Source organism: Telmatherina bonti (assembly GCF_933228915.1).
Source record: "Telmatherina bonti genome assembly, chromosome: 7".
NCBI classification, from domain to species: domain Eukaryota; kingdom Metazoa; phylum Chordata; class Actinopteri; order Atheriniformes; family Telmatherinidae; genus Telmatherina; species Telmatherina bonti.
Window position 1 is genome coordinate 28,792,585 of NC_136625.1, and position 22,065 is coordinate 28,814,649.

At 42.5% G+C, this 22,065-nt stretch overlaps 1 protein-coding gene across 1 annotated transcript in view; it reads right to left on the reverse strand.

The window, feature by feature from the left end:
- zswim5 (zinc finger, SWIM-type containing 5) overlaps positions 1-22,065 on the reverse strand; it is a gene marked incomplete at its 3' end in the record, with an annotated part of 58,462 nt that overhangs the window by 10,584 nt on the left and 25,813 nt on the right. The window contains exons 2-4 of the mRNA XM_079244424.1: positions 2,320-2,507; positions 2,039-2,207; positions 617-765 (exon numbers count right to left, since the gene is read on the reverse strand). Of these exons, the coding sequence (XP_079100550.1) occupies positions 617-765; positions 2,039-2,207; positions 2,320-2,507 (506 nt within the window). The remainder of the gene's footprint in view (positions 1-616; positions 766-2,038; positions 2,208-2,319; positions 2,508-22,065) is intronic.

The following is a 22,065-nucleotide window of genomic DNA, read 5'->3' on the forward strand; positions in this document are numbered from 1 at the left end:
TAATAATTAACATAAGACATGTTAAGAGTCCATATTTGCAGAGCTACTTTGCACTATGGCTCCATCACTCTGTGTCAGAGGTTTCGTCACACACCAACCGTCTATTTGCAGAACTTCCTCCAAAGGAAATAACTACAATCTTAAGTGCCGTTTGGTCAAATACCAGCTTGAAGAGTTAATCAAAAAAAAAAAAAAAAAAAAAAAAAAAAAAAAGCAGTTGTAGATGAGCCTTTGAGAAAGAAAAAATGAACGATTCCTCATGGTGAATTATTCATGCACCATACAGAGGACTCCAACTTCAATAAGACTCTAAAACTTTCTAAATGCCACTTAAAGCTAAATAAAGGAATCCTTTCTGCCCTGAGATGGAGAGCTCAGTCTCATTACAGTGTTATGTGAGCTGGTTTAACCCAAAGAGCAATGAGTCAACCTTATTACAGACCAGTTGATGGGTTAAGTTTGACAAATCTGGGTTAAAGACTGGTCTGATATTCTATTACAGATCTTAGGAAAAGCATTTCCGGTATCATTGAAATGAATACTTTTTGTGGTTATTTTAAAGAGTAATTCTTGGCATGAAGGAACATTTTGAAAGGAAGAGATCGGTGATGCGAACCTTCGCGAACATAGAGTTAAGCTGCTTCCCAGAGCCATAGTATCCTCCCTGGGACAAAAACTGTTTGACCTGCTCCCTGACTTGATCTTCATCTAGATGCCAGCAATTGTCGTCATCGATGCTGGCGCCTGCGGTTGGGTCTGGCGCACCTGAGAATATGAGCACACAGGAGATGTTTAAGGGGTAGAAATGTGAGAACAGGGGAGCACATGTTTCGTAATAATAACATTCCTCTGTGTGCATCAAAGTCTGTTCATTCACTCGGACATTTCCTGTGCTCGGTTCACACCCCTACAAAAAAACAGGATGATTTTGAGTTCACAAAAAACATAAATCCTTCCTGGCTTATGGATACTTTGAATCAGGTTAATTGTAAACTGGCTGCTAACATATTGCTCTCGTACGTCTTAGTTTAGCATTCAGCTACACGACAGCAAGGCAGCTTGAATTACGTTACTCAACACAGACGGAACATGAGGCCAGCTTTATTTTTTCTGCTTTGTGATTCCCTGTGTGTCTCAGACTAATGCTGCAGAGAAATGGAGATCTGCTCCGGAGGGTGAAGCTGCTTTTGATCTTTCAGGAAGTGAGCTGAGGAAAGCCCAGAGATGCGTTTCCAACTGGCCGAGAGCGCGCCACAGCAAACAGCAACATTCCTCCATCAAAGGGAGCCTCGCTCCTGGACTGACTGAACTTCAACCCCCATGATCCCCCCCTGTCAAACACATACAGGAAGCACAGCGCAGGGCTTCCTGGATTCGAGCGCTGGAGAATGTCAACATTTAACAAGGAGGATGAAATAGAGACACAAATGAAGACTTTATGTTTGGGAAAGGATGTTTCTGGTTTGTTGTTGAGCTCTCGTGGTTCTCCTCCTTTTTTCGTCTCAGAACTTTCTCCGGCCCTTTCATCTCCCCCCTCCATCTCCTTTCACTTGTTTCCCTGAGCGAGTTTCTGTCTCTACCTTTCAGTGTCCCCTCTTTCTCTTCACACATCTCTCCCCATGTCTTCTCCTGCATCCATTTCATCAATCAACCACTCTTTTTCAGCTTTATTCAACCTACTCCTGTCAGTGGGAGGAGGTAGAGCAGAAACTAAGAAATCAAACAAGCCATTTGAAGCCTGGCTTGCTGCTTTGCTGGAGTAATCAGGAACTCTGATGTACAGCAGCCAGCGGGCTAGCATGCAGCATGTTTTAAGTCTGACGGCTTTCAAGTCTGGCCTGTTGCTGTGAAGATATCACTGCGGAGGGATGGATAGCACCTCCACACAGCTGGAACTTTTCAAGAATTTAGAAAAGTGCTGCACCACTCTGTAGGCTGTCATGCATTTATGGTGTGGAAAAGACTGCAGACGTATTTGGCAGATTAACAGAACTCTGACATTGCTCCGAAAAGAAAACAGAGAAAGTTGTGGTCTCACCGTGAACCTGGTTGATCTCAGAGTTGGAGGAGAGGATCTCATCTGCGAGTTTCTGAGCGGTGGGCAGCACCTCCGTATGGTGGGCTGTGATCAGATACTGGACCAGCTTCTGCAGCTGATCTCTGTTCATCTGGAACAATGTCTCTGATATTGGCAACCGTAGTTTCACCTGCATCAGACAGACAAGTTAGAGGATCGCAAATTGATCGGTTAATTCTGTGTTTTTCAGCAAGAACAAGTTCATAGACTGTGCTGCACTTTGCGCATCTTTAGGTTTCTACCTGTTCAGGCTTGCGAATTCGATAAAGAGAGAGCGCCACCACATGCGCGCAGTAGAAGATGTCTCGGTTCCCACAGCCACAAGTGACAGAGGTTATCTTGCAGCGGTCAAAACTGATGGCCACCTTGTGGGTTACCTCTGGCTCTGAAGATGTGGCTGGCTCGGTTACTGTGCCACTGAGGTGAAATCCTGCAAACACACAAGAAAGAACAAAGAGAAGAAACGTTATACTGGGTGTGTGTAAAGTGTTTTGTAGAAGTTTACGGTTAGTCTACTTCATCCAGATTTTTCATTTTGGCTTTAGATGTTAGCTTTTCTTCATGGGAACTGTTGAGGAACACTATAGAGGAAGAAAAGAACTGTAGGGGTATCTGTGGTAATCTGAGCCTCCACAAACATAAAGGGTAAACCTTAAGAACAAAACACACACATCTTAATGAGACTTCACCAACAGGGCACTGTGCCATCTGATACTCTGCTTCTAACTCTTTATGTCTCAATGCATTTGTGTGTGTGTGCAAGAGAAAAAGGAGGTTGCTAGGTTGGGATCATTTCCTGCCCACACATGAACACACACACACACACACACACACACACACACACACACACACACACACACACACACACACACACACACACACACACACACACACACACACACACATATATTCCGCCCCCCAGGATAGTAAGGACAGTTGGCTAAATAAATAAACCAGCTCTGCTTTGCACCGTTTATCTTTGGAGCCACACCACACACCGTGCTGAGCATTAACTGTTGACCTCTGCTGGGTTGTGGTTGAACATCTGTGGGGCAACTATTTCCTGTACTTTTAATGGTAAATCGGGCATAACTGGCTCTGCTTGGTCAATTTCACACCCAAGTGCATTGGTTTGAGGGATTGTTAACATAGATTTACTTCCAAAAAAAATTAACCACACCACGCATTGCTTTAAACTGAAATCAGACGAAGATCCGTAAAATTTTCCTTTATGGATCAAACTTGAAAAGATGATTAAATTTAAGCTGCCGACGAACACAACTCTCCCCACCTCAGTAACTCTTTAAGGAAACTCCTTAGAAAATTTGACAAATGAAAGATGAGACATGTGTTTAAGCCATATTCCACAAGGAAACAATCAAAGTCTTCAAGAGGGTGCTTGTGGCTCTTTTCTTTACAGGGCTCTGGCTGTGGTTTTTATTCTAGTCTGTGTTTTTATGCTTCCAGTTCTCAGGTCAGATATCGAAACAGAATAAAATTCATGGGCAAATTATCTGTTATATATATATAAATTATATCTGTTTAGTCCTGTAACCTTTGGGCCTAAAGCAGCCGTAGCTTCAAAAGGAATAATGACACCAGGAAATGCAAACAGAAAGGAGATTAGGTAAAGGTGGAACAAAAACTAGGCTGAGTTTTTAAAAAAATGTGAGGAAACTGAAGATAAAGGGGACAAGACGGGAAGAAAAACGTTAGAGCAGAAAAGAGAATTGAGGAGGGAAGAGTGTCTCTTGTATGCCATGTCCTCTCACTGTGATAGGTCAATTATTTATGAGGTGAGGTGTGTGTATGTACACAGCGGATTACTGTATCTCTCCAAACCATAGCAACCACTCCACAGCTTTCACGGCTAGGAAGACACAGGAGAGCCACACACATAAAGGGAGGCTGAGCTAGCTCACTGGAAAACATTATATGGATATCTTAGGCCTGAAAAGTGCACATCTACACCTCTGACAAACCAACAAACACACAACCCAACATGCTCACAGGCAAACACCAGCGCATCAACTCCAGGGTGTTGGCCTGGATGGTAGAGCAGCCTAATAAGCGTGTTTTAAGCTATCTCCCATGTAAAGGAAAAATCCAACAATAGGCTTTTCGAGACCAAATGCTGTGGATGGTCACACACAAGGAAGCTCGCAAACACACACACACACATAGCGAGATCCAATCAACTGCAAACTGCTTTCACTAAGACAAAGAAAGATAAAGCGCTACAGGAGCAGGACTGAAGATGGCATCCAGCTCTAACAGTCATTTCCCAAAGCATGTTGTGAATTGTGACTTTCCAGTAAAAAACACACAAGTCTTAGTTGCGTCTCCAGACAAACCAACCCCACACAATCACACATCTTTTCAGTCAAAGCCACCTGAATTATCAACAATGACCATTTCACGCTGCTAGCTGATATCCTGACACACTGACCTCGCCATCAACATGACCTACAACTTTCTCAGCAGCATTCCTCCGTACCCTGCCCAGCTCATCTTCATTAGTACTTTAAACTAACCAACATTTCACTGATTAACATGCACAAGAAGCAGACAGAAACAATTTGTCCACTGAGCCAACAGGACATCTGAGCATGACAGGAAGGATGAGTGAGACAGTGTGAGAGAACAGACTGCTGAGAGAGAAAAAGGCGCAGATGCATCTGCCAGTGATAGCTGAAATTTATCCCCCCCACTGAGTCCTCCTGCTCAACTACTTTGGGTGTCTCACAGTGCATTAATTTAGTAAATGTCAGAAATGGCTCTCCGTTCCTCTCCTCCCTCACCTGTGAAGCGGATTTACACCCAACAAGGATGAGAATAAAGGAGTCAAGTTATCCCAACAAAGAACCAAAGATTAGTCAAGAAATCAAGGAAGTGAATCTCTTAAAAAGCATCCAGAACATTTGGGAGCCATCTTTCCTTGTCAGTCATCAGTTATTGCTGCACTTGTCTCCACAATACCAGTCTGGCATTTCAAACGGAGGGGGACAAGTTTTGACGGCATACGACGATCAGCGTCAAGTCTTTCCCACAGCTGGGATCGCTGCTCTTTCTGTTGCAGACCCTTTTCTCTCCGTCTGTGTCTGTTAGGTTAAAGCCTATTGTTGCTCAGGCTGCTGGGATGAATGTGATGGTGACACCGCTGCTCTTTTCACTTTTAATCAAGTCTAAAATGGCTCGCACACAGTTCACAGTCCGTCTGTCTGGCACCCCTCCCCGTGATCTTTGCCAGATTTCCACCAAAATGAAAAAAAAAACCTCATCACAGCCGGATTTCATTATCTGGGTAAGTTAGCAGGATTTTTTTTTTAAACCGAGGGAAAACAGGAAGTCATAGCTTCTTGCCACAAAAACAGGTTAACAAACACAATATAATGTCTTAATCAGAGAGTTTCATTTGAGTTGCTTGGCAGATTTAGTTAGCTTTGAACTGAGGGTAGTATTTTCTCACTTCTAATTAGCTATGTAGCCACCTGCTTAACTATCTCCTCGTCTGATATTAGAGAAGAAATCCTCTCATCGGACCATCAAAGGTGGTAAAATCTAATAAAATTCTAATTCACACCACTGCCGACATATTTATGCCAATCGTCCAAAACAATCTGTGATGTGAATAGAAGGGTTCGACAACTTAATCTGGGGCTTCTCCTTTCACCAAACAGCATTTAGTGTGAAAATAAGTCTTTTTTTATGGGTATCGGTATGTGAGGGCTGAGGTAGATGGTGTGTCTTCAGCAGGTGGGGATGCAGTGACACTGCATCAGACAGTCTACAAATGAAAAACACAAACACACTCACATGCACAAATGCAGTGAACAAAACAACCTTTTCAGAGCCCGTCTGTTTTTGTTCTTAATGCCACAGCGAGCATGAAGAAGAAACCAAGCAAACTAGCCAGTGATATTCACAGTAGATATCACTAATCTCTCTTTCTCTCTCTATCCCGCTTTCGTTCTTAGACACACACACACACGTGATAAAAAAAACAGATGAATTTCTAACAAAGATGATTCAGGAGTGTGTTGTGTATGAACTGGGAGTGTTGCCAAGTACAACGATCTGGCCTAATCCTTGGATGAGGGGGGTGGCATGGCCCTGCGTTCTGTGTGGGTCTGTGTGTGTGTGTGTGTGTTCTGTCTGCTGTGACACAGGTAGAAAACCCAGCTCTACAAACTCTTGCACACACTGTCTGCAAGTGACAGCCCTTGAGCTGATGACAACTGATCAGTGTGTATGTGTGGTACTTGTGGTTATTAACAGTTTTCAGATGATGATGAACATGCATTAAAACCCCAGATACTAACCTACATTCTGCTGTGTTTAGTGAAAAAGGAAACACAATGAACCGCACTGGTTTCTCCACCTCACTTGTCAATTCAGCAAACTGAGATCTTTGCACATGAATTATTTCTAGAATATTCTGTTGACCTGGTGATAACCTGAAGAGGAAAACGCTTGAAAAAATGATGGTGACACCAAAGACACAAACCATTGTACATCTTTCTATTGACGAGATCTGGTTGCCATGTACGTCCATACACTTCACCCTGCCTCCCTCCTTGTTGTACGCCATCTGTCACTCGACGGCAGCTCCGCCCACACAGAGGCCAGTCAACCAATAGGGAGCTTGAGAGTACCCCACGCTCATAGACCATTAACCCCTAATCAGCTGGGGAGAAGGAGCTGGGCGGAGAGCCAGGGCGTGCATGCACGTTCACACACAGATAGACACACTGTCTTATTCAGGCAAATGCAGGCAGACTGGCAAACCCCGCCTACCCCTCCCACTGGACTTTAAAGTTGTGGAGGAGACCGGCTTTGATTCCATTCATCTACTCTCCCCACAGCACTGTGCCCACACTCCACACACTTTGCCAAAAGCCACTCCTTCAGTATGACGCCCACTCAGGATCGCTGCATCTCTTGTTTAGAAGGTGTTGATACTATCTGCAAAGCATCCTCAGTGAAGCTTTGTGGCTTGTACTGTATTATCTGCAGTTATTGTGACTCTCTACTAGTATTGTCATTGAGTTCAGGCTTTAAACACAAAAGTACAGACGCAACGTTGAATCTTTTACGACAAGGTTTACATCACATCATGATACAGATGTCAGAGAGCAGCTCGGTTTGGAAATAATACTTCTAGAGTTTGCTCACTTATTTTTTTCCAAGCGTCTCCGAATTATCTTGAGAACTCCGTGAGCGCATGCCATCCCTGTTACAACACAATACAAATCCTCCTCTGCCACCTACAAACTTCTTGTCACTTTAATGCCAGTCGTCCTCTTGGTCGGAACATTTCCCACTCCTTTTCCTTGTTCGCTCTGCAACGACACATTGTCACTTGTACTTTTTTTTTTTTTTTTTTTTTTTTTTTTTTAAAACTGCATCACAGCAGAAATTTGCCTAAAAGGATGGGAAAAAAAAGAAAAAAAAGGAAAAAAATAAAACACTCATGCCACCTTATTTCCTCCCCCATCTAATCTTTCTTTATCTTTCTTTCTCCTCTCCAAAAGTAGTGGAGGATTCATCCTCCTCCAGCAGCCAGCACATCCCTCGCAGCCTGTGGCCCTTCCCATTTCCCATCTGTTCTGACAGCTCCAAGGTTAACACAGCTACCCCCCCCCCCCCCCCCCCCCCCCAACCTTTTGCTCACACACACTCATACAGACACCCACTTGGCCCTGCAGTCAATCAGCCATCTATCTCTGCACAGCAGACATGCATATGCACGCACGCACACACACACACAGTGAGTGCACTGATTCCTTTCCTCCATACTGCCTATCCATCATTCATCCATCCATCCTTCCTGCAATGTTTGCTGATGCGATAACAGCTGATTGATTCATTTGTGATTTCCCAGCAGTCCAAACACACACACACACACACACACACACACACACACACACACACACACACACACACTAAAAAAAGGGGGGAAAAGAAGACAAAAAAAGAGAAGAAATCCTTGCTAACCACAGGGACTCATTTGTCATGATTACATCGAATTGATTCTCTGATTTGCTCCATTCTTTGCAAAGGGGAAGGAGAGAAGGAGGAGACTGCAAAGAGAGGGGGAGATAGGGGAGACACAAGGAGGAGGCAGGAGAGAAAGGTTTAATCAAGTCCCTTTCAGCTGATATGCCACTGTGAAAACAACACGAAGCCGGCGGGGGGGGGGGGGGGGGGGCTGCCGATCCGACAGGGCTGACGCAGGTAAAAAGGAAAAAGAAGAAATCAGCTGACGTGTCTGCCCTGAGTCCCCAGACTGATTGAGCAAAGGGCAACAAAACAAAACAAAAAAAATTGAGCAGACACTTTTCAAGTAATTTCGAAGGAGGGAAGAAAGAAATGACTGAGAGGATGTTAAGAATTGAAAGAAGTGTTGTCTAAGACATAAAGACAGACGAGGGCAACCAAAATCATCACAATGAGAACGCTGCATGCTAACCCTGTTTTTCCACACAGACAAAGCTGCTTTTGCTTAGACAAAAGCTGTATGCGCGGATAGATAGATCACATCCTCAGCTTTATGTGGCTAAAATTAAATCAAGGACCTCATCCATCAAATTTAAAAGCAAGCTGAAGTGGTCCAATTCAAGAATAGCAGCCATTCTGCTGTTCTTGGCCAGTCTCTTGGTTGATTAATACCTTTGTGAATGTGTGCAACACTAGAAGGAAGGCTACTTGGAGCAATAAATTTTGCATTCAGGTTTCCAGGAGAATACTGGAGCTGAAATCTGAGAATGCCAAAAGCAGAAATATTCACATAAAATAAAAAAATGACATTGTGTGGAAATCAAAGCTGAAGCTGATGAAGCAAGCTTAAAACACCTTGGTACATGTGTGCTGTACAAAGGAGCTGTACTTCTCCAGAGTGTGTGAACCCTGTTCACTCAGAGCTAAATTAGAGATAAGAAGGCCATGCTTTTTTTTTTTTTCTTTTTGTTCCGGCCCATTCTTTGCTGTGTTTTCAGTTTAGAGGCATTATTGTGCTGCGGCCTTGTCTGACCACATTTACAAAGAGATGAGCAAAAGCAATTTACCATGCTGCAAACACTCGAAGAAAAACTCATGTCACTCCTCTGCATGCAATAAAGCCTGCATTCAAGCAAAACTCGGACTTCCAGTTTTGATGTTGTTTTTCTATGCAAGGAAAGAAAGCTGTAGTGATATAAATGGGAAACACTCTGCTGCAAATGACATAAGATGTGAGAAGAAGCGAGACACTTAAAAAAAATGCACAAAAAAAAGACTTCTACACTTACTTTCTGCTGGACAGCACACAGAATGGAGTCTTATAAGAGACACTAGCAATTATGTTAATTTCTGAAAATAAAGGCACCAAAATGCCTTGTTACCTAGAGCTCTGGGCCAAAGTGAAGTAACTTAAACATGCTTGTCATGAGTTAGCACAGACTTGATGTTAGAATGGCAAAGACATAAATCAGGCTAAGATTTAGTGGGGTAATATATAATTCCAATGTATCAATCATAGACTGCATGTAAAGAGATGGACGGAGTCTCTGTGACATCACCCATAGGTTCCTGAAGAGCTGAATTGAAGCTCGGTGGGCGGTTCCCACTGTCGCCATCTTGGCGGCGTCATGCGCGTCGTCTCGCCCAGAAAATACAGATATGGGCAAAGAGGTGGAGCTGAGAGGGGGGTTGTGAGCGTCATGGCGGATGATTGACATTGAGCGAATTCTGAGCTTTCTGGAGCTAAAAGCTAACCGAGCTAACCCGGAGATAATGGGAGATAACGGGAGCTCACCAGCTAACGGAGGTAAGCGGGCTAAAGCTAAGACATGTTGTTAACCGGCTAAAAACTGCGGTTGTTCTACATTCTTGAAGCGTGAGGTCCAGTACCTGTCAATCAAATGGACACACCTCTAAATATGCCAAACTTCGAGATTAAATTACTTTTAAACGGGCGACTTAGAAAAAAAATTCACTCCCCCGACAGTTGTCATGAAAGTAAACCTGACCTATAAACCAAAAATGGATTTTTGAACCAGGCTGTAAACATGTGTATTTCTGCCGTGAAGTTGGTCTTTATAACATGGGAGTCTATGGGGATTCGCTTTGTATTGCAGCCAGCCCCTAGCGGATGAAGGGGGGAACTGCAGTTTTATGCACTTCCACATAGGCTTCACTTTTGACTGCCGGAGTTTCCCACTTGGTATCAATACATTAATAACTATTATAGAAAGTACAATATAATTTAGGCACCAGGCATTTTCAGACATTTTGACCATAATGATTAAAAAAAGCATCAGCATTGCACATGTTGGAGCCTGGCCAGATGGATTCTCTGAGGAATTTGATCTTGTGAGTATCCAGCTGCCTGAAAAAGCATAAAAAGGGACAATTATGATATAAGGGGCAGAAACTACTAGATTTATCAACTTAAAACCAATTCATAGGATGATCACCCACACATCTGGAGTCACTTGCACCTGCAACACCACCGTGATAGTCATACAGGTAATAACTCAACATACATCTGCTACATACATAGCATGATCAGACATTTTTTGCACATGCTATCCTTGTGTGGATCCATATGTATATTCGTAAGCTCAGCAATGCACACAACCTTACTGTGGTTATGCACACACTGATTTTCTGCTTGTATTTAAGTATGCCTAGCCTGTTGTCCCCATCTCTCCCTCTGTTGCTCTTTTGTCCCTTCTTTCTCTGTCTTCTCTCGCACTTTGCCCTTTTCCTAAACCAGCCGTGGCCTTAGCCATGGTTTTTGTTTAATATGGCGACATGCAAGGCAAAAGCACAACCATCTGCCATATGCATACAGCCGCTGTCTAAGGAACAACCAGGGGCTGGCATCACAATGCCTCTTTAGTTGGTGTGTGCTTTTGTGCATGGATGCATGTGTGTGTTTGTTCTTCAAGCGCAGTCTGCAGGGCAAGATAAGTATGCATTTAAGAGGCTTATATTTCATTTCAGGATGTGAAGGAGACAAAATGGCTCCATTCTGAGTTGGCAAACACAACACAAGGAATGGTGAGGTAGCAACAAAAAACAGAAAGGGAAAGAAAAAGCTTGCTGTTTGTGTACACACACAGAAGCAGGAGGCACAAAGCCGAGCATTTGTAGCTTGTGCACAAACACATCTGAGCATGAAGCTGAACATTTGAAACACAAATCCAGCTTTATTAATCAGTGCTTTTTGTTTACTGTACATGTAAAAGACAGCATGTGATGAAAGCAGCCAGATCACTGAAGATGGAGCAGAAGCTACTTGTGCTGACGTGAATAATGACCCTAGCTTGCGTATATGACACAATCTCATAGAGCTTCTCAAGCAAAGCAAGCTGCACACACAAAAAGACACACAATATTTAAAAAAGAAAAAAAATATATCAGAAAGAATGAATAATTAAACAGCACTGATTTCTCTTTGGTGTGACTTCAGTGGAGTGTTGCCAGTATTTTGTGACTTTATTTTTTTTGACAAAGTGTAAAAGCACTCTAACTTGTCACTCATTTAAAGGTGACTTATTTAATTTTAGATGTTAAGATTTACTGATTATGAATCACTTAAGATCTCAACAAACTCAGGAAAATGAAAGTGAGCGCTATTGGTTTACTGGTGAATGTGGTTACCCTTTTACCACAGACACAGCTTGTCCTGCTGAGGTTCATATCGATTTAAAAAAAAAAAAAAAACAAAAAAAAAAAAAACGGAAATTGAAACCTGCACATCTCTGCAAATCTGAAGGTAAATTTTCATTTTCATGTGATGTTTTGGTTGTGCTTCCACAAAATGTCTTCTTTGCTTAATTCTGGGAAAGGTTTTGTCGAATGCAAAAGGTCAGAACATTTGTGGTTTACCCGAACTGTCTGTGCATGTCTGAATTTAGAAACCCTTTCCACCCCCTGATTAGCCTCCACCCCAATGGAGCTGATCACTGCTCCTTTTGCACGATCATGCATGAAACATGAATAATGAAATATAATGAAAACAGCTTGAAAGCCAATATACAAGCAGACGACTCACACATGCCCCTTCTCTCCGAGTCTCTCACACAAACACAATGGATGGGCGAGGGTGAAACTCTCATTTATCCATTAGCTGAATAGCAATCGCAGATTTGCAGAAACACACACACTCACACAAGGGTGGGTGGGGGACTTCTGGTTGACTTCATAAAGCTCTCATCAAGCCAAGCCACCATATGGGGATGGGGCCCAAAACAGAGGGGAATAGGATTGTGTATCTGCATGTGTGTGTGTATTTCAGAGAACCCCCACCACCACCACATCCCCAAATGCAAACCAAACACAAAGGAAGCATGCATCACCAAATCAGCTTTGTCTTGCATGCATTATCATGGCACTGTTGCCCATTAGGAAGACCCCCTCCTCACAAACATGCACCCATACACCCTGAAGGTGTGTTGAATCAAAACAGCTGAAATGAGGCACAGAAGCATCAAACAGGGGCGGACAGCATACACCCCACCCCATACAAAAATCTCTCTTCACTTCGCATTTGTGCCTTTATTCCGGTTCCACTTATTTTTAGTCTCATCCTCATGTTAACTGGTGAACCAGCATGGCTCCCCGAAAACCTGAAGAGTCCCAATTCCCCGCACACCCTTCTTGTCTCCTTATATACACTCAACGTTCTCGACCAGTTTGCTGACGTAGGCAGTCACATACACTGAATTTTAATCTGGGCGTGACCTGCTTTTTTTTTTTTTTTTTTTTAGGCTTCCCTCCTCCTCATGTTGCTCACACTCCTCCCACCCAAGCACCGCCTACCCCTGCCGCCCCCTCTAAGGCCCATGCTGCAGGCCTTGAGGCTGGGGCCTCGCCTGCCATTGTTAGCCCACAATGGGTGAGAGGCGGCTGGCAGGCAGGGAGCAGCCAGGAGGCCTTGAGGAGGAGGCCAAGGGACAGAGAGAGGAGAACAGCTGAAGAAGGGGGAGGAAAGAAAGAAGATGTACATGTGAATAATAATCATAATTACTGAACTGGAGATAAAAAAACATACAAGAAACAAATGGAATCTGTTTTATGAACGCAATGCAACATATCATAAAAACAGTGTAACTTAGGAGAGATTAACCAACTCAAAAAGGCCATGTTAATGATGCAAGCTCTGTTCACAAAGCCTGTACAGCATTACACAGGGCACAGGCTGTCTACACTATTGAATCTGCCATCTAAAGCTCAGATCAAGCTTAACAAAGCAAGCTTTATTCTCTAGTAGAGGTTCATTTCATACATTTCGAATAGAAGCATCTGTCACTGCAGCCAGGCTGCATCACAGAAGTTTACAGTAAGGCTGTGCTTAGGCTCACAGAAGCACTGTGTCGCAAAGATGTCCCCTCATTCGTTTCAATGACACCACAACTCATGTTTAAACAGCCGGCGGATCCAAATCTGGACTGTCAGACAGAAAATTTTAACTTTGTTCAAATTTAGTTGCAGTCCAATGTGGAAAGAAAACATTAGCCAGTTAAATGCATCTAGGGTGGGAGTATGCGCTGTCCATAGTTTGTTTAAAGATAGTCATGATGGGTGCAAAAGTAACTTTTCAGGACAAAATATTGCATCATAGACTTCTACTAATTGCTGTACCAGTCCAGTCTCAGGAGAAATAATGAGGATGGGTCTCAGTCCAAAGCTGAAGCAGCGGCTTTTAATAGAACAATATGGCATATGATGGAACCACAACAATAAGCATCAAACTTTGTATAGTTTTCTCACATTAAAATGGGTTTGTAACATTAAGTCCTGCACAGCACGCTGTCAGGAAAGTTAGTCATGTCTGAATTTTCAGTGTAAGTCAGTTTCTATTGTTGGACACATTTTTTTTTGTATATTGTATGCACTCCTTCCCCTTTCTGCACTGGTGAGTCAAGTCTTTTTGTGCATGTGTTGACCGTAAATCTAGTTGGAAGTCATTTTTGCAGAGTGTTCAAATGCTATTTTGTTCAAATGTAGGCAATGCAAAGAAGCACATGAAAGCACCTCTAATTGCTGCACATTTCGGACATTGGTTTGGTCAATAAAAGCTCTTACAGAGAATACAGAGTATTGAAATCACAAGGCACAGATGATTGGGCAGATATATATGAATCAATGTTGCTGCATGTTGATTCACTGGTCCGTCTTCTTTCTAATCTATGGTCATGACATTTGGGAAGTAACCAAAAGAAAGAATTTGCAGATACAAGTGATAAAAAAGAGTTTTCCTCTGAGAATGCCAGGCCTAAGCTAAGGGGAGAAGAGTATGAAGCTTCCACATCAGAGGAAGCTGGACCACTCCTGTGCAGTGAAAGGAATATTTTGAGTTGGTTCAGGCTCATGATTGGGATGTATCTTCTTTTAAAAGATTTTTGAGCTGGAAGATGAACGTCTGGGTTTCTTTGGTAAACTGATTGCATCTGTTAATCTTTCAAAGATAAATGGGAAAAAATGGATGACTATTCAAAGTAAAATTCATGTGAGTGAAAACCAAACACAAGTATACATATGCTGGTTTAGCTTGGCAGATTAGGCCTTTTGACATTTTCACCCAAATGTAAAGTTCAGCTCTGGGAGCTAGAACAGGGCTTGACTGTGTTGTATGAGTATGTAATGAATGCAGCGTGAGTTGACAAAAGCACACATTAGAGAAGCCATGACGGTTGGGCAGCAACAAACCACAATCAACAAAAGCTAGCATTCAGGCATTAATGGCATAGTAGAAAACTAAACTTCTCTGACCTACAGCACAAGAATCTGCTAACAAGAGCCTGTCTAATTCTGTAGATAACGTGCTGAATGAAGACGTGACGTAGAAAGCAAGTCTTACTGGCTTTACATCATCGTGTTGTCAAACCACTCAACTGAATGGAAAATAAGCACACATGTACACACAAAAACACATCTAATAATGTCAGCTATCACACACACAAGCCTGCAGCTGTACATGAACACCCCCACACACACACGCACCCACACACACACATACACAGACACTTACATACAATGGTGGCAATCCAATAATGTCAGCTGTCATGTACATAACCCCACACAGCCATGCGTGTGCGTGAACGTACACAAAGACGAGTCTTGGGAGGAATCAACTGATAATGTCAACTGTCACACACAATGCATGCACATGCATACACACACAAACAGAAGCAGAACAAAGGAGGAGAGGCTGGTAAACAATGCTTCACAATGCTCTCTGGCAGAGACTTGAGTTTACAAAAGGAAAAGGTTTCCAATCACTAGACATTCATTCACTCTCTCGCTCGCTGTCACACACACACGGCAGGGGTGAGAGCAAGGGAGAGAGACCTTTACGAAGTGCACTGGGGTGGAGGGGTGTACACAAAACCATGCAGACCATTCTCTCGCTATCTCCATTCGGTCATTCAACTGCTCTTTTTCTTCTTCTCCCTCTTTATTTAATGTGCATTTTAAACTGCTTTCCTGCGTGGGTTTTTCTTTCTGTATTTACTTGCTTCATTTTGGAGATATCAGTTACTATTTGTCAAGTTGACTAGATAGGGTTGGATAGGGCTGCAATCACTGGTCTGACTCAGTGTGGCACCACACACACAAACACGCACACACACACAAAGACACACATAAACTTATTCGCAAATCAGTGGTTGTCACAAAAGCGAGGATTCACACTGCAGTGACGGTTTAAGGTTGAACCAACAGTGTTGCAAGCTCTCCACTGGCCTCTGTAAATGCAACGACTGGCTAGTGACAACAACCCCAGGCAACTTGTGTGTGTGCACTGTATACTCACATTACATGTGTGCTTGTATGCAAGGTTTTTCATTCAAATACAAAGCCTAAGCAAATGATTTGTGTTTTACTGAGCAATATTTTTATACAAACAAAAAAGAAAAATGCAAGACTAAAAGCAAACTAAAGGTCCTTTCAGTTCTATGAAGCATGGTAGTTAAAGACATTGTCTCAACCCTAATCCTTAACCCTATAATCTGACCTCAAACCAGCATTCAGTTGTCAAGAGAATGAGGCACCAGTATTTGTCAGTCATTCTCTACTCGCTGGTATGTTCCCTCTGGCACTGAAAACTGCTATTGTGAAACCCCTTAAAGACAAGCAACCTGGACCTACATTCTTTTTACGCCTCAGCGATTTCTTTCAGAAAAATTGCTGAAAGACAACCGGGGCCTGACTTGATTCTACCTGCGCTTTGCTTACGGTGGATGTACAAATGGTGTTATGTTTCCTGAAGCACCTGGTTCAAGACTTTTATGACCATAGAGAATGATAACAAACTTCAAGCTTTGGCATTTTTATGCATTTTTTCTGCCATTGAATGATGTGACCCCCAAGGGCTTCAAACTGGGTTTGCCTTTGATTAAAAAGTATGCTTTAAAAACATTAAAAAAAAAAAAAAAAAAAAAAAGGCAGTGTGGGAATCAATTGCACGACTGCCTGTTTGATGAGCTTTTTCCAGATGTTTCCAGTGGATGTGCTGGATGACTTCCATCCTGATCTTTCCAGCATATTGGCAAATAAAGATAAAATAAAGAAAGAAATTAAACAAGTTCGCCTTTAAGGCCATCAAAATGTTTGCCTTGATTATTTAAACCAAGGCAGGTAAATGTCTGCTATGCGGTAGTGATGACTATTGTTAAAACAGAGAATAATGAAATGGTTTTAAGTTTGGCATTGAAAGGAAAACTATGCACCAGACTCGTATAAAGCAGTGTTTGATAGATGCAAATGTTAAAGGCAATACTAATGGATGTCAATTTTTGATCTCCTCAAGCTGAAGCACCAAAACATAATCTCTAAAAAGTTAGATGAGATCTGGTGTGTTTTCATTAGCTAGCATATTCCTAAATGTCTCATCATCTTCTCTTGTGGATGACCAGTTCTTAGAATGGCAGCTGGTTTTACTTTAATACGCCACAGTCTGAACTCTCATTTTCTCTACTTCATTCACACTTTCACTCTTTTACTCCTCTAACTCTTTTATTCGGTCGCCTGTCTCTTTTCTGCTGTGGGTTGTTCTCTTTAGCTGCCTAACCCTGTTTGCCTGTCCCTGTCATACACACCCACACACAATGAGAGCTTGATTAATAAGTGTGTCTCTCCCTTGTTTCCGGAAAGTGTTACAACAGGGAAGGCCATCTGAAAGGCACTTCAAACCCAAATTATGTAGATTTTAAAACAGCTTTGGACACATGAGGCAGCAGGAGGTGGGAGGGTGGGAGAGGGGGTTGCAGGGTTACACTCCACTCATGAATATTGATGAACAGACACTTCAAACATATCCTCTTCATGGGTCGCCACATGGGGAGAACCAGCCAATCAACTTCTTTTGAGACTTTTTACTTTATGCCACTGCAGTTTGTGACAGTCAAAGTCAGTCTGTTTCCTTGGCATCCGCATTGAAACAAAGCTGGCAACTGCTAAAATATAGTCAGATGAAAGTGTTTGAAAATATGCCTGCTTTATATAAAGATGAACCTTCCAAAATAAAGAAAAAAGGTATGTATTGCTTATGTACCAAAGATCATCTGAATGTCCTGCAAAAAAACCCCCCAAAACAATAAAGAACTTTATGCACATTTTTTTTAATCAACAATACATTAAGAAAACTGGTTTCACAACTAAAGAACCATCCAGTTACAGATATCGGCTCAACATACCACTATACAAAATTTTCATGAAGTCATTCGTGTTAGTCTTCATTAACTTACACATGCATAAATGAGGTGCTTCAGCTCTGAATCAGTGTGTGCTTACACTCCTTGGGCTTTTATGAGTGACTGCACCAGGAGTTCTGTAATGCAATGGTGCTTTATATAGGAACACACCAAAATGGGCCCATATCATAACCATGGTTACTTCCTTGCAGGCTCAGAGGTCCATCACTGGCAGATCAACTTCAGACCCTTCATGGCATCTCTGGACTTTTACACATGTGCACTGACATCAGTTCAGGCTTCAAAGGGAAATCTGAAAAGACCTGTAGTTGACACAAATAATCCACTGCAGACAAAACTAAAGCTAGTGGTTAAGTACTGGCACGTAGAGCCCTACATTGGAACTGAGAGCCCCCAGGTACTACAGGATCCAACACAAATTTTGCAGGAATAGGAGGCTATAAATAAACAGTGGGTCCTAAATTTGCTATTCAATGGAAAGTGCAACTGACACTGATAACAAAATTAAGGCTGGAGAATATGACACTTAAGAAAGAAAAAAAAAAAAGGGAAAAAAAGATTTATATGTAAACCATAGATCTTGGCAAAATTTAATGTGATATTAGCACGTCAGAGCTCTACCAGCATGTTTGAAGTTTGTTCTATGCAGCAAAGTACAGTAGGGGTGCATTCACATCAGGATAGTTTGCTAGACTCGGTCTGATTGGGGACTCGGCTCAATTGTAGGGCCGTGTATCCATGCGAACCGAGATCGTGTTCATGCTACTTTGGTCAAACGAGCCAAACCATTAGAATAATATATCCCCATTCTCACCAAAGGTGGCGCTGCATTAGTATCTAGCAAAAGAGAGGACAAGACTCGTGTGAAGAAGAAAACTCTGTTGCGAGTTAAACATGGCGTATGAAACTATCGCTGTTTTGGGATTTTTTATTTTGTCTTATGCAAGTATAGTGCAGAAATACACTGCAACGATGTGCTCAGTATGAACAACAGACGAGGCAGAAGACAATTGTTATGTATTTCCTCACAATGCAATGCTACGCCAAATGGAGGAGGCAATTTTTTTGTAGTCTGTTTCCTGTATTCGGTCCACTAGTAAGGGACAGAGACCTGCGTATGTAGGTGGACCGAGTCCCCTTCTTTGGTCCAATCAGAATTTGTTTGGCGCATTCGCATTTCCCTAAATGAAATGGACTTTCTAAGCAAACGGACTAGGATTCGAATCAAAAAGGCTGATTTGAATGGGCCCTAAATACCAAAGAAAACAGGCACTAGTCTGTATCAGATAACTTTACACTACCTCTACAAGTGTTACCACAATGACAGTTGTTGTAGAAGCTTCCACTCCCACACTTTGCCAAAAAACCTGCAGCTAAGAATGAAATGAGGTCTTAGACGCTCATAATCCAAAAAGCACTTCATTAATAGGTATGTTTATAGTTAGCAGCTTCTCTACAAATTCTTCTTTTATGGTGATGTCTGGCAATGATAGCCGCAATCTTACTCCAGCAGAAACCTTCCTCTTTGGTGTATCGAAGAATGGAAACATCACAGTTCAGTCCAAAGTCAAACACTAGTGACAATGGGGGAGGTAATTACATGTAGCAGCATTTAATTTCTAATTCTCTCTATTGGCCCACTCATGTTTCTAGTTTTCTTGTGACATCAAGGTCACTACCGTAAAAGACAGGCACAAGCACACACACACATTCACAGACACACAAAAGAGTTGAGGGAGGGAGAGCAAGTGAAAGACTCTTAACAACAGTGTGTGCTGTGGGTTGAATGCAGAGCATAGCCCAAAACAAAAGCCTGAGCGACAGCCAGCTGGCTTGGCACCACTTGGCACGGGACAAACCCGCTTGTCCTTGGCATGACAATGAAATGCACACAGATGCACACAAAAACATTACTTTCCTCTCTCCTCTCAGGTATAAAGAAAAGTGAAGCTGTAGAGAAACTCGACACCTAAGATGAGTTGTGATCATCAGATTCAGGTGGGGAAAAAAAATCAAGAGGCAGTGCTGGGTTCCAAAACAGAAACACAAGAAGATCCACTTTCATTTTGGAAACAAGAGTGGGATGAGAAACACACAGGAACAGAAGAACTTAAGCTAGACTCTGCTAGCAGCTAAACGTGAAAAGCAAGTATTTGGGGAAATTTCTACCTCAAATGCAGCTAAGAAGGCTGGTTTGGACATGTAAGTCAAGGCTCTACCAACGATTAAAATACTTTATCACTGCAAACTAGGATTTTTGTCTAACAGGAGTTTCCTGTGAAAATGGGTAAACCAATATCAACTGACATGCCAGTTTGTTTTAACACAACTTAAGCCAGCATAAATTTAGCAAGTTTTACTAATACCCTGTGGCAGAATTCCTTCATAGAAGAGGGTAAAGCCAACATCAGGCTCATTGATCCCGAGGAAAAGAATATTCTGTGTGATCAGCTGCCGATTAGAACCTGTGACCATGCAGATCAAAAGCCAGTCTAGAGCCAAGAGGCACAAACAATTGGTTTATCCGTGGAGCACAACTTCTTAGAGGTTGTGCCCAGTGAACACAACAGCTCCAACTATGTTGCTCAATGTCCAAAAGTCAATTTTAAACAAATATGTAATGATAATAAATGCTCCAGATTAATTCAAAAGGTTCCTTTATTAGAGAAGTCTACTATGTCTAAAGATATTTAGCTATAGGATCAATAAGTAAAGCAACATAAAGATTCATCTTAATGTCAATGCCTTTAACAATTTCACCTTAGCAAGATGTAGAACATCTTTATCAAACAGATGATGACATCTGAGTCTGATCTCAACAGCAAAACACGTGATAGCATGAAGCATTACATACATAAACCCCAGAGGGTTTGTTCCAAAACTTCAAGAGAATGGGCCTGAGGGAGTTTTAACAATACCTGCCATACCAAACCCATGCTCTCATATATAGTGAGTGCCAGCAGACTGGGTGGGATGCTACCAAAGTATGAAAAGATAAACCCCCACTTTTTACTCACACTAAATACTATCATTATCTATATTACTTTCAGAACAGTAGTTATGGTACAGAAAAAAAACAGCACATCCAGGTGACTCACATGTTTTTAGTGTACATATCCCCTTCATCGACTGCCAGCATGCTGGGTGAGTGTGCTGGTGCGAGTTGAAACTGATAAAAACTGGACAACATAGCAACTGCAGGTCATCTCTCTCAATTGTTCCTCTTGTCTTTGAAGCTTAAGACAGTAATTAACAACTGAGTCACAGGGAGGGGATTGGTCAACTGCCCATACACTACTTGCCTTTGTGAAACATCATCTTCAGCTTAAGGTTAAATGCAGCTGCATGAATCTTCTACGCCCCACCTCTAATTCTTATTTGTTGAGACATTACTGCCGGCAGGAGAATAAAGACATGACTAATGGCTGGAGTTACATCTGCACATCCAGGTATGACGTGTCAATTCAAAAGCATGCGGTGGGGCTTAGCGGTGCTCCAGTATAGCTGACGGTGTCTTTTGAAGGATTTGACAGGCAAGATGCTGCTCGAGGAAAATCCAGGGAAAAGAAGGGGGGAAAGGGAGTGCCTTGGGTTTACTCATTTTCAGTGGGTGGAGGGCTTGTTAAACATGCAGGAAGAGACAGAACTGAGCCTAGTGCATGGACAAAAAGGGGAGGACTGGTGTGAAAAAGAGCAAGAGGTACAAAAAGAGACAGAGCGAGTGAAAGAGAGCAAGGGCTTCCTTACTCAGCAGGAGATGTCTGCCAAGGCAGAAGTCAGGCAGGGGGTGAGTGTGTGTGTGTGTGTGTGTGTGTGCGTGTTCGTGTGTGTGTGTGTGTGTGTGAAACGCTGGAGAGATAGTGGCCACGTGCCAAATACAATGACCCGCAAAGCTGGCAGGGCACTGGGCTGTTGTGAGAATGTGTGTGTAAGTGCGTGTGTGTGTGTGTGTGTGTGTTCACAGGAATGTAGTGTATGCTTGCATTCCTGGGACGCATGCTGCCAGTTTCTCGACAGTAACAGTGAGAAGAGGCAATAGAGACTGTCTCAACAGAGACAAGGGAGCGGTGGGAGGGAATGGAGGATGAGGAGAGGGAAAGTGCTGCTACGGATAAAAAGAACAAGTCAAAGAACAAACTGGAAGACGGCCCGAACAGCACTTCTCATTCACTGTCTGTAAAATTCTTTGGTAAACACAAGTTTGTGGTCGACTCAATGACTACTGGGTGTCTAGGTCACATGGCTGCCAAAAACAAAAAAAAGCCTAGATCAATATCCCTCTTT